This window comes from Falco cherrug, chromosome 6 (assembly GCF_023634085.1).
Source record: "Falco cherrug isolate bFalChe1 chromosome 6, bFalChe1.pri, whole genome shotgun sequence".
NCBI classification, from domain to species: Eukaryota; Metazoa; Chordata; class Aves; order Falconiformes; family Falconidae; genus Falco; species Falco cherrug.
This window is the reverse complement of record NC_073702.1, coordinates 44648608-44661716: the sequence shown is the minus strand read 5'-3', so window position 1 is coordinate 44661716 and position 13109 is coordinate 44648608. Positions and strand designations below refer to the sequence as shown.

The 13109-nt window shown below is 40.6% G+C and overlaps 1 protein-coding gene across 8 annotated transcripts in view; it reads right to left on the bottom strand.

Annotated features, from left to right (window-relative positions):
- The window catches only part of LOC102047883 (SAM and SH3 domain-containing protein 1), a 570321-nt gene that overhangs the window by 98168 nt on the left and 459044 nt on the right, over positions 1–13109 (bottom strand). For all 8 annotated transcript variants that reach the window (XM_055713587.1, XM_055713585.1, XM_055713586.1 and 5 more), the window contains one exon: positions 3600–3728. In XM_055713587.1, coding sequence (XP_055569562.1) covers positions 3600–3728 — 129 coding nt within the window. The remainder of the gene's footprint in view (positions 1–3599; positions 3729–13109) is intronic.

Below are 13109 nucleotides of genomic sequence, written 5' to 3'. Positions count from 1 at the left end.
CAGCTCTGGCACAACCCCAGTGATGGGAAGAGAGGGTATATAGACAGCACTGTCCCTCCTAACCCCTGGATAGCGGACCATATATAACAGAATAAAGCCAGGCTAGACTAACAGCCCAATAATATCAATGCATAGTAATTTGGAGGCTGCATATATTTGTTATCTGGTGCACGTATTTTGCCATCATAGCACATCTAGGATATGCTATGAAGCTGGCATTTCCCCCAGCATTACTCCTCATTTACTACTCCAAAACCTCTGCCAATGTACTACCTTTCCTCAAGCTTTAAAGAGAGGAAAAACATCACAACAGAGTCACTCTTCTGTTCTTTCACATTAATACTTTTGCAGTCACTTTGGCAGCTCTGCTGTTTAAACCAACTCCTGTTTCTACAGCAGATTACAAACAGGCACACTATATCACATTGAAAAATGCATTCTAGTCAACATGGCCATTCCTCACTCCCCATGTACCCAGGTCAAACCTGCCTACTTACTGATGAGAGCAAGTCTCAGCTGCAGTCAGCACTGTTTGGATGCTGTTGTGAAACTGAGCTAATACCTATAGTCTCATACATTATGAGAAGAATGGCTATCTGATGTCCAGAAACCGTATTATAGTGGCGACGGATGTAGCAAAAATTGAGTACTAATTTAATTTTCAATTGTAATATTTTCTCTCTGACCTGAAAGTTGAAGAAGTTATCACTGGACTATTAGAGCAAGCAAACTCAGTATGAGAACCACTGAAGAGCAATCTCCAGGATGTCTTTTCACACAGCCACTTTCTCTGACTTTCTCTCAAGCAGAATGAGCTAGTGAATCACTCGCTGGTCTGTCTTGGGTTAGCTCCCATCTATTTAAACCAGCGTGAAGCTCTGCACCTTTGATGTGAGTTAATTAAGCTCACATGGCTTTCCCCAGCCCAGCTTCTGCAGCTTCAGAAGTGAAGGCAGCCAAATTAGGCCCATCTGTCCTAATGGAAGGGAGTCCTCTCCCATCACAAGGCACACTTCATTACCCAGCACAGGAGCTGCCTTCCAAGAGCACCAGGAAAGGGGGTTTCATTGCTGCCAACATGAGGCACGCCGAGTGTGAAGGTTTTCATGAGAACCACGATTCTGTGCCATCAGCTTCTCTGCACAGAAGCCTCAAGGGTCTCTCTACAGAGGGATTTCCTGCAAAAAAATCTTTTGTTTAACACTTTGAACTTCTTGGCAGCAACGTCTCTGCAAAATATATTTGACTTTTTTTTTTTTTTCATTTTAAAAATAAAGGAACTAGCAAACATCAGCGGGGCAAAGGAGATGACTCTGTCTTGATCCTGCAGCCACTCATTGTGTAACTGAAGTTTGTAGTCTGTACAAATTCTGGAAGCCTCTCAGTTGCTATATTGGAATCCCAAGAAAGTAAGTAGCCTTAAGTAATCCACATCATCAAGCACAGCTGCTAGAGAAAGGATGGAGACCACTCCCTGTTGCTAATCAGCACTAGGATCTGGGGAAGCAAAGGTAGAAGACACAATTACACAACTTCAGCTCTGAAATTTGTCTTAAAGGATTTGATCTTGCAGAGGAACTGCAGAACTGTGATCTGATCCCACGCTGGCTCTGCCACAGTGCTGTGCTGAGGCACAATAGAGGCATTAGCCACACTTTGGTTTTGAGTTCCTGTATGTATTATACAAAAGTTACCACCACAGCAAAACTGTAAGTGACAAAAAAAAAAAATAATTCCTTCAGTAATCTGCTTTCTGTGAGACAAGACTTGAAGTCTGTATGTAAGAAGATACAACACTGCTGGGAAACACAAACTTAACACTGAAGACCTAACAAAGCAGACCTAGAAGATTTTTTCCTCTGTCACTGATTATCTTTATGAAATGTTATGAAAACTAACAAAGAAGTTTACAACGAAAAAATCACAGCAATCAGAATACATACCTTAAGTAGTGACAAACACTTACTAATGTTACAGGACAGTAAGGAAACTGCCCAACAAGTGAAAACTCATGATGTTTTTGTCACAGGCCTCCTAAGAGGTTCCTTCTTAAATCCGACAAAAATGAGGTATGGTGATGACTTGCATGCAGATTAGTCTCAGCTAAAGTGGGACTCCCCAGGGAATCCTATGCAACTGTATGGGTGAAAAGCTGGCTAGCTGGCATTTAAGAGTAGTGTTTTATGTGCCATACTTGGAGACCAGTTACAAGCAGAGCAGTGCAGGGACCTATCCTGTTAGATACCTGAGCAGGAAATAAAGGGCACCCTCATCGAGGTAATGGACGATATACTTGAGGGCAGGGATGCCGTTTAGAGTGGCCTGGCAGAACTTCATGAAATTCAACCCAGACGAATGCAAAGTCCTGCTCCTGAGGAGGAGCAAGCCCGTGTATGAGGCAGAGGCTGGGGACTGACCACCTGGGCCAGCCTGCTTTGAAGAAAAGGCCTGGGGGACGGTAGGTTTAGCACAAGCCAGCAGCATGCCCAGGCAGCAATGACAGCCAGCAGCACCCCACACCCTGTCAAAAGCAGCGTAGCCAGGAGAATGAAGAAAACAATTCTTCCCCTTTCCCTGGTCCCTGTCAGGCCATTCTTGCACCACCACCTCTGGCCCTGCAGACCTGTGTGCTAGGTAGGCATTGATAAACTTGTGTAAGGCCAGGGGAGGGCCACCAAGGGGCTCAAAGACTTGAGCCCTTGGTTCTGCAAGAAGAGATGGGAGATTCAGCTTGGAGAAAAGACTTCAAGAAGAGCTACTGGCAGCCTGCTGGTACCTATGGCAAGGTTATGATAAAGATGAAGCTTGGTTCTTCACAGTGGTGCATGGCATGAGAATGACAGACAAGTATAAATTGCCATGGGGGGTATCACATACAGTATCAGGAAAAAGGTTCACTAAGACGACAGTGAAGCAGTACGACAGGTTGCTCAGAGAGGCTGCAAAGCCTCCATCCTTGGAGGTCTTCAAATCTGATCAGATAAAGCCCAGAGCAAGCTGGTTTGAATTCAGTGTTGACACTGCTTTGAGCCAAAGGTTGGATTAGAGACCTCCTGAGGTCCCTTCCAGCCTGAAGGACTCAACGTCTCCTGCTACAGGTTCTGTAATGTGTAATAATGGAAAAAGGTTCTGAAACTGAAGATTACCTACATGCAGGGGCCTGGAACCTGTATTTGCACCTTCAACTTCTAAGAAGCATACTTTAACAGTTTGTACAGTGCAACTGAAAACCAGCACACAGTTCCATTGTGCTCATGCTGGGAGCACCTCGGAGCAAGAAAACAATGCTTTCATCAGATACTATCTTGCCTCCAAGAGTTGAGGTTTGCAAGCAAATGTGCACAAGCAAAAAGTACTCTAATTAAAGAACTAAGAAATGCAGACTCCAAGGCTTAATGAATCATAACAAATACCTAGAAAAAAAATTAACCCTGCCAATTTCCAAGTGTTTAATTGAGTTGGCTGAAATGTTTGTGTGCATGAACACAATCACATATAGTTATTTCCCTGGGTAGAACTCTTAAAGCTGAAATACTGATTCTTCATCTGGGGCACGAATGGCAGTTATTTGTTAATAAAGTCATAATTTGTCTACATACCATATCAAGGTCTTGGGAAACCCTCCGCTTGCGCAGCTCTTCCATCCTCTCACACACATCCGTGAAGCAGGTGTTATAGTAGTCTGCATACTGCTGTGCCAGGTCATCAATATTTCCCAGTGACCCATCCTATGGTGAAGACAAAGGAAGAAGAGGTTAATCGCATTTAAAATTACAATTTAAAGCTAACACCACAACTCTGAGGGAGACCACTTTCCTGCAGCGTATCCAATGCACAGCTCTTGGGCCACCCTCTCAACCCCTAGCCCCAAGCACGGGTAACACCCAAGAACAGCTGGGAACGGCAGTACCACAGTAGCTCATCAGAAACAGGTGGGACCCTGCTAATTCCTACAGAGAGAGAAGGTAGGGACAGCAACGCACAGCAGTGGAACAATATATCCCCAAGCACTATCTGCTTCAATTCCCTCCCACCCACATGTATTCATATTCCATCTGGTTCTCCCAAGCAGCTGCCCACTCATCCAATAACCAGTCATTATGTACGTTTCACTAACCTTATTTACTTGGGAGTAGCCCTGCTTTCCTTGACAATGACTAACAGCAATTTAAAACATTAAACTTCTTGCTTATAAGCACAATCAGCCAGACTGCAAACAATTCCAGCCAAATGACTTTAACAGGCGAGTTTATGCCACCCACAAAGACATTCTGCCAGTTGGTCTTGCAAGACATACTGGAGGCAGAAACATGGCTTGCTCAGTCCCAAATGTCTGCTTTGCTAGGCAGGATTGCTATCCTGTTAATAAAATAACTATCTACAGCCAGGAATGTAATTGTAATCATCTGTTAATTACAGTCAAAATTTATACTTTTTAAATTATAGATAAATAAGGAAAAAGAACTCAAACCAAAACCAGGCTGGATGTTAAGTGGCATGAGATATCCTTCCAAGCTTCAGATATGTATGCCATAGGGGGCTGGGCGAGGGGGTGGGCAAGGTGAATTACTAAATTTTTGGTATTAGATGCACACGGGTTTTTTGACCTATATTAAAATAGGTCCAAAAGATTGGATGGAGTCACTTTGTTTCTTAGTCTAATTTATGAAAGGACATAGATGTTATTGTATACATTCCTTAAAAGGTAACAATGTACACTTTGTGCATATTCTGAGAGAAAACAAGAATACACTGCAGAGTGTTATTTCCTTGTTGCTGTTAACAGACATAACAGAAATAAAATCGTATCTTGAATATCAAGAAAAAACTAAGCAATTGAGAAATCATTTTACAATAATTATGCTAAGAATATACATAAATTGCAATGTGAAGTTTTAGCATATGAGCTAGAAGGAAATCTTTTAATTAAAAACCACACCTTACTGAAGCTGTTGCCATTTGGAAATAAGTATTTGGTCCTGGCTCTCAGGTTCTTCACTATGCTGAAGAAGCAGATCTGTTCTATGAAGTATCGCTTCCAGAGAATTTGAAAAATATCCCAGTTTAAATCAAAATGAAAGCCTATTAAACCTCAGACTCTGTGAAACACACTGTCTACTTTTTAAAAGTGCAATTCTACGTGTACAACAGGTACCTCAAATTCCCCAGGAAGTATTGTAGAGCTCATGTTCCCAAACTTCAGAACAGTTCGCAGTTTCTTAAAACTACTGTATATGCTATGGGTGGAAAATGGCTTACGTGTCACTTGTTGGAGCAGCAGAAGCAAATCCACTACACTAAATATATATCTATAAACACACACTCCTTTATACATACCTACGTATTTTTTACTGTATTTCCTATCTCTCAACCTGTCAGAGATCTCAAACGGGAGATGTTTCAAATGTTAGAAGGCCAGGTTCCTTAGTGCAAATACACTTCTCTGAAGCTCAGACTTTCCAGAGCTTTGGACAAATGTCTTTCCACACTGCTAAGCAAGTGTATAGTTTACGAGGACAAAACAGCGGCATCTTTGAGAGCACAACAGTGCTACCCTGCCTTTCTACTGGAGCAGCAGCACTACCAGCTCAGCAGGCAGCAAGCATACACATTCCTCCAGCCACCTCCTTGCCATCCATCACTTCCCAACAAGCTGGGGAAGAAACTTTGACACTGTGCCACAAGGTCCACACATCTGCCCGTGCAACTGGATACTCCTCTGGTGTCTGGGGGCATGCTTGCTCATCCCATGCACACAACAAGCTGCTTTCACAAGGTTTGTGCACTCAGTAGGGATAACTAGTGCTGCAGTGCTGGGAAGAAAAAAGAACGCCAAACAGAAAAGAACACCCCAAAACCTAACCTTCCCTTGCTTGCTTTTGCAGACAATAAGAAAACCTGTATGATTTCCAAAGAGCTGACATGACATCTGAATCCCGGCCTCTCCGTCATAACAAACATCCCTCTCAAAGGGTTACAAAAATTTCCACTTTGGAGTATCTTCCCCAGCTGGAGTCTGTTTATGCCTTGATAAGCTTTGCCAGTTAAGAATACAGAAGCTGGAAACAATAATGATAAGGGCGGCAATCATTTTATTAGAACAATATGAAATCTGCATATTTACTTCATCAGTCCATTTCCTCTCTCAATATCAGAAACCATTATATTTCATACATTAAACCTGCTTGGAAATGGGTATAACTTGTGAAGGTAAAGTCATGACTGAAACCGAGTGATATACTCCAAATCCAAACACATCATATGAACTTCAGCTTAGCTGAGAGCCAGGTGGAGCTGAGGTGGGGATCGCAGCACGCTCCAGCACTCCTCCACACACCGACACCTCCTCAGGTCCACGGTCACAGACTGCTCTCAGGATAGCGATGGCACTGCACAATGGACCAAACAAAGCCGAACATGCACCCATTTTCCACTTAAGTTGGCATGCAGTTCACTCTGCTTTTTCAAAAGGTGGTCTCTACAAGGCTGAAGGCTGTTGACTGCCCCTTGAGCAAAATCGGCTCAGTTGCAGCACCCCAATTACAGCCCACAGACCACGGGTGGCCCCACCACCGGCGAGCACGTGGCTGCAGAGAAAGGCCTGTTCACAAGCGACCCAGTCCGCCATCGCTGCCGTGGCCAGCCAGGCCGAGCTGCAGGCACCAGCCTGCCTGCCTGCCTGAGGAGCGACCGATGTCGGCGCTTGGGATTCACGTTAGGGGCCATGCTCCAAATACACCTCATACCAGCCCTCCGGGGAAGACTAGTCCTGCACGAAAGTAAGCTTAAATGTCAAAAAAAAAAAAAGATGGAGGAACAGAGAAACGACAAGATACTTGAGATGAGAACTGAAAACTGAAATAGATACTCATTGCAACCCTGCCGTACACTTTTGCTGGGTTACAGGCCGAGGGTGGCTAGCTTTACGAGTTAGCCACTCCACAAAAGCAGTACACAACCTTCTAACCAGGTGTGGGCAACTTTGGGGGTTTGAAGCCTCTAGTTTTGACAAATGACAACAAAAATACAAACATTTGCATTTACATCTCAGCTTGCCAGTAAGTTGTCATGGAAGATGCCAGTTGAGTCATTTCTCTCTGTGGCAAAGGGATTCTTTTACGAGTTTATGTATGCGGGTATCCAGAAAGCATTGCTTTTATAGAAATATACACAAACCAACCCAAGCTAAAGACAGCAAGCACTTCACACCCCACAGCATCCACTCATGTTACATGTAAGGAAATGACAACCTAACTTAACAAAGGACTATATATCTTTTATTACCTCAAATTTTATCCCTACTTAGTTCTCTCCCTACTCCTCCTTTATTCTTCAAGTACATTAAGAACATGGCAAAACAAAAAGAAAAAAAAAACGGCGGAGATGCTTCATCTTCTACTGCACTTATAATGGCCGAGTGGACCTACTTTAGACCTCATCAAACCACAAGTACAACTAACTAGAAGATGACTTTTGAATTATGGCATTTTGTCTGTTCATTAAATTGACCCCTCCAGCTTCTCCAAACAGTTCTAAACTGTCTCACAGAAAATCACCACCAGCGTGCTTTGTATTTCTACTTTGTTTTCAAGTTATTTTTAAAATATTCATATGCAAAACACCAGCTCCAACTTGAGAAGTCATTCATTGCCTTAAAAGACAGTCAAAGGAATTGTTCAAAATGTTTTTTTTAAAATCCCTAGCATTATTAAATAGAACAATAGAAGCATTCATAACTAATAATACTTTGAAAATATTTCACTCTGATACATAAAGAGTAAGAGCCAACGTCAGTTTTCGTAAGTTTCTTTTACCTTCTTGCTTTCAGATGCAAACCAAAACCTATGGGATTTTTAAGGTAATAGAAATAACAGTCTAGACCCATCAGTTTGTTCATTCATCATATTCTTTATTAATAGCCCTACACCACGGGTTTGCACCGTGGGTTTGATTCCAATACTAGTACAACAGGTTCCAAACAAACGTGAACTGCCATTTTAATTTAACAGGTAGGGAAAACCATACAGTTATTTGATACCAAAAATAATAAGCCAATGCAATTTATAATAAGCCTTTGGTTATGTGCCACCGTGTCCCATATTTGAAACAGCTTATGTGAGTACAAAAAAAAAAAAAAAAGACATAGCTTTCAAATTTATTCTTATTGATATATCTGTAATTCAGTGCTCTTAACTACTTTAGGTCAGCAATATTTTTAAAATGAAATAATAAACTCATAATAAACCTCTTTCTCATTTTGTTACAAATGTAAGTCAAGCAAAGCCCTACCATGAAGACTGCTTTGCACCAGTTGTGTTTATTGCCACACAAACTGCAATGTTCCAGCTATATAATCCCACAGATCTTCTGTGCTGGAAAAAATTTGTAAGCAACACAAATACTGAGCAGAAATACCATTCCTGAAATGCTTTAATTTATTCATTAAAAGTTACAACATGTTTCTCCAAAGATTTCACTACTGCCTGAGATTTTCCATAAAATAGTCTGATAGCCAGGAAAATAAAGAACCCACTAGTTTTAAAGGGTTAAACATAAAATGAAGATTTAATGAAATATTGTAATGAATACAGAAGTTATCTCAGATTTCTATTTTCAGTTGTCAAGTATGTTCCTAAATTTCCATCTTATAATGTATGCATGCAACATTTTTTGGCATCATAAAACACAGGGCAAATGATTAATTGCCCTGGAATTCCCAGAGAATTAGTTCTGATATGCATGTGAAAACCAAAGGAATCCATTGGGATTCCTGTTAATGGAGTGACTACAAAGAAAAGTTGGAACGATTTGACACTTATTATAAGGTTAGGATTTATCGGTCACTGCACATCAGTTAGTTTAACGCATTGGCAGAATCCTTTGTATCATCTTAAAGTGTAAAGGAAAAAGTTGTTTTGTCAGACAGCTCTGCTGGCAATAAAATTAAGTGAAAATACATTCATAGTTTACTAATAGTAATAAAATAAAAACACTATTACCTAAGGAGGAATAATGGACTTTGCTACATAACATACACATCTCATGAACCCGCATACAAACCTCAATACTAGGCGCTGGCACAGCATACATACTTTCAGCAAAAATTTCCATGCAGAATAAAAGTTTTAGAAAAATCTACCAGAAATACAAGTATTTGAGTTTGTAATTTTCTATCTCAGTTTCCAAAAAAATGTATTACAAAGCTGCACATGCCAGCATATCCTCCTCCTATTCCAGCAGATGTTAGGAACGTCAGAAAAGAGGTCTTGATTATCAGATACGCGTGTTCCCTCTCCAAGCCACTGGGTGGAATTTATGTAACTGCATGAATCTCAAGAATGTACAAAAGATGTGCATGCTACAAGCCTGTTTGGTCAGCAAGACAGATGGGCCTCCATCTGCACATGGCAATGCAGATTACAGCACACAACAGAACTATACAAGTTCATAACTCAAAACCACCCCAGCTATGGCCATGGCACGTGCATAAACCAGGAGGAAAAAAAATAATCTGATTTTTTCCTATTAAAGTATAAATATATGTGGAAAGGGCATAGCCAAAGAGAAGATACTCTTCCACAACACTTCGCAGTCATGCCCTGGCAAAGACATGGTTTTGACCTTTGCAGCCCAAGATGAGAAAAATACATTTCCATGCCTGAAACACAGGACTACTGTGTGGAGAGTCACTGTAAACATTAGCAGCTTATTTCTGGCAGCTGGATCTTAACAGGGACGCCTACCAAAAATCTGTGGAACACAACCCTGCATTTCAATAATACCTTTGGTTTGGATAGCTGTAAGAAGTACATAAATGAAAGCCAGAACCTGGGCCAGAGCAAACAGACTTGTTTGGGGAGGGGAGAGGAATAAGAGAGAGGAGGGACCAAAAAAGTGGCGAAATGGGAACATCTGCTGAAGGGAAAGATGTTTGTGCCTAATAAACACGCTGTTTAAACATCCTACAAGATGTCTGAAGTTAACCAGAACTAGCTTACCTAGAAAGCAAGGGATGCTCAAATTTTCATGGGACAACTTTGACTAAGATGCAAGTCCTAATGCAGGCTCGTAAAACCTCAAGAAACTTGCACCCTAGGCAACCTTGGACTGGCAGTGTACCTCCCTGCGCTGCAAAATATACTAATATATGAATTCAGGCGACAGGCAATTAATCTAAGATAGGCACTGTATTTCGTGTTCGTCCACAGTTCTTTCTAAGGAGGCAGACTTAAATCAGATTCCAAAACTTTTTCAAAACAGAGTTAAACCTGCATGCACCTCTCTAGCTAGGGCTTGCATCTCAGTTTGCTAGAGTAATACAGACTCACACGATGAGGACAGGCATCTGTAGGAAAACCTGCAGAGTTTCATGATAATTGGATCCGTTACACATTTCTGACCCTCTCACCTGTCCTTTGCTAGCAATGTATTTCTGCCGATAAGGCTGATGTTTTGCCTTCTGGCTTAGCTCCAAATGGTTGCCATTAAGAATGAACCCAAGAAGCTGCTAGAGAAACCCTCCCTTCTCTTCCTAGGGCTTGGAAAGAACAATCTTCCATTCAGCAGAACTGACATTTCCACTATCCATGAAGTGACAGGTTCAAAGTCTGTCTTGACAGTCAGCGGGGTCAGAAATGTGAATGAGACAGAAGCACAAGGCCAGGCAGTCCAGCACTTGCCTTGATATTCAGGGGAAGGCATAAAATACTCTGTGTAGAAGTCATGACATTTTTATATTAGGAACAGCTATTTTAGAGGATGCTGAAGGGTTGTCATGGTTCCCTTGACCTCCCTCTAGCTGGACACTGTGAGAACAAAGAGAACATACAGATCAGACCGATTCAATAGAAGACTTTCCATTAATTTTTATGGCATCTGAGGATTGAGTCTTTAAGCTATGCGGCTTTGTAGACAGAGTTACAAAAATAGATCTAATAAAACTGTGTCAAGCTCTCTGCAGCGTGGTTAAAACAGTTCTAGATTCTGTACAATAAGCAGAATGCACAATGGTACCGTTTGATATAACAGCTTCTGCAGCAGTTATTTGAAATAACTGATACAGCCCACTGAGTTCAGACCACAGTCACTCTAGACCCAGAAACTTTACATTAAACTACAAAGCTATGTAAGCTTTTCCTAACATACATGAAACCTTGCCCTACCTTTACATCAAAACTAACCCCCTTTTCAAAATTCTGCAATTAGTGTTCCCTTCACCATCAGCACCATAATCTTTTTGCCCTCACTTTTCACTGCAAAGCCCTGAAGTCTTTGTCAAGAAAGTATAACAAACCATCTCAGGAAAAGCATTCTGATGTATGTTTTCCTCTTTGTAAATTAAAATCAATTTGAAAGCACACTACTGGGATTTTTCTCTCTGGCATGCAACCAAGGAAGTCCTCTATGTAAAACTGAAAATATGTATGTGTGCATATATGTATAAGCATGCTAACAAAAAAGTTGTATCTATGCAAATGGACATTCCATCATACTTAAAAAGTAGGTGTTTATCACAAGTAGAACCAGCTCTTTCACATGTTCATTATCTTGACAGACAACATTACATGCAAATGTTATTCAGGAAAAGTTAGTTCAAAGCACACTTAATGTCCAGCTTCCCTAATAACAGTATATTATCTTCTATCCTCCTTTCCCCAAGGTGATCAAAATGTAACTGAGAACTCTGCTTTGATACCTGCCAGGGCACCACAATCCACCACGCTGGTCAGCAGTCAGGCACAGGTTATCACATTGCCAGATTGCAAAGCAGAGTAAGTTAACTCCTCCTTAAGCCATTCACAGCTGCACCTGATATCACCTCTCACGAGATTTCCTTCACTCTTGCTGCATCCTCTTTTTGCAGTATTTTCTGAGACTTTTTCTCAAATTGAGTGGAAATAGAGTCTTTTCATGCATACCAGCTGCACTGGGCTTCTATCCTGACACTTGGAGCAGAAACAAATGGTAAACAGAAGAATGGCGAGAATTAAGAAATGAACATATATGTGATTAAAGCACCACTAAGGAGACAAAGATTAATTTCCTTTTTCAGAATTGGGAAGTTAAACATGAACCCACCCCATAACACATGCTAAAGACAAGAGTCTAATGAAATAGATAGGCAAAAGCCAGACATCTTAAGTATATGATGAAGTAAATCTTTACCTCAGTCAGCTGGCCGTATCAACTGCAATAGTGAAGGAGATCTCATTAAATTTGTATCTTTTCTTTATATTAGTAGTAAAACTTTAGTAGTAACACAGTATGACAAAAACAAATCTTCTGTGACATTTGGGTCTACATAACTGGGGTATAAGTAAATTATTAAAATCATAACCTGAAACAAACAAACAGAAAACATGTAAAGAAAAAAAAAAAAGCCCAAACAACAATTTGGGTATTTAAGGACATAAACTGAAAAGACAACAGTATCTTAGGACAATTGTGTATGCTCAGCAAGTCTGGTTTACAGTATTTTCCAAGGTGTTAAATTTGCATGGCAGATTCAGAGAAAGCAAACTTTGGTCACGTTTATGTCCAAGTTTTATTACAAAAAGCATTCTTTTTGTCAATAATAAAAAAAAAAATTCTATTTTATACCAGTAATCACTAAGGGGCATTCCCTTACAGATGGACATACTGCTGAAACACAATAAAACAATAAAATGCACTAATCAAGTAAATGAACCACAAGACACTGAGACTTATCTAACAATGATTCCACTGCCTCAAACTTTGATTTCACTTTCAACTGGAGCGATAATATCAGAAACTACTGAAAATAAGGATTTCACTATGAACACACTCCTAGGAGTATGCTGAGAAATATTAAAAGGCAGATTTTATTTTAGGAATAGGAATTATTTTTCTACTGGTTTTGCAACTCTGCCTGTAAGTCAACCTCCATATATGAACAAATTCAGAATATTAATACCATCTACTGGTACACTAATATTCTGCTTCTACATGGGATTTTATTCCAACCTAATCCTTTTACCCTTTAAATGAAGCATCTTATCAACATCATAAAACAGCGAGGAAAGCACTGAACTTTGGATTTGTGAATCTCTATTGCATCAACACATGGCAGTGCAATCTTTATAGCACTC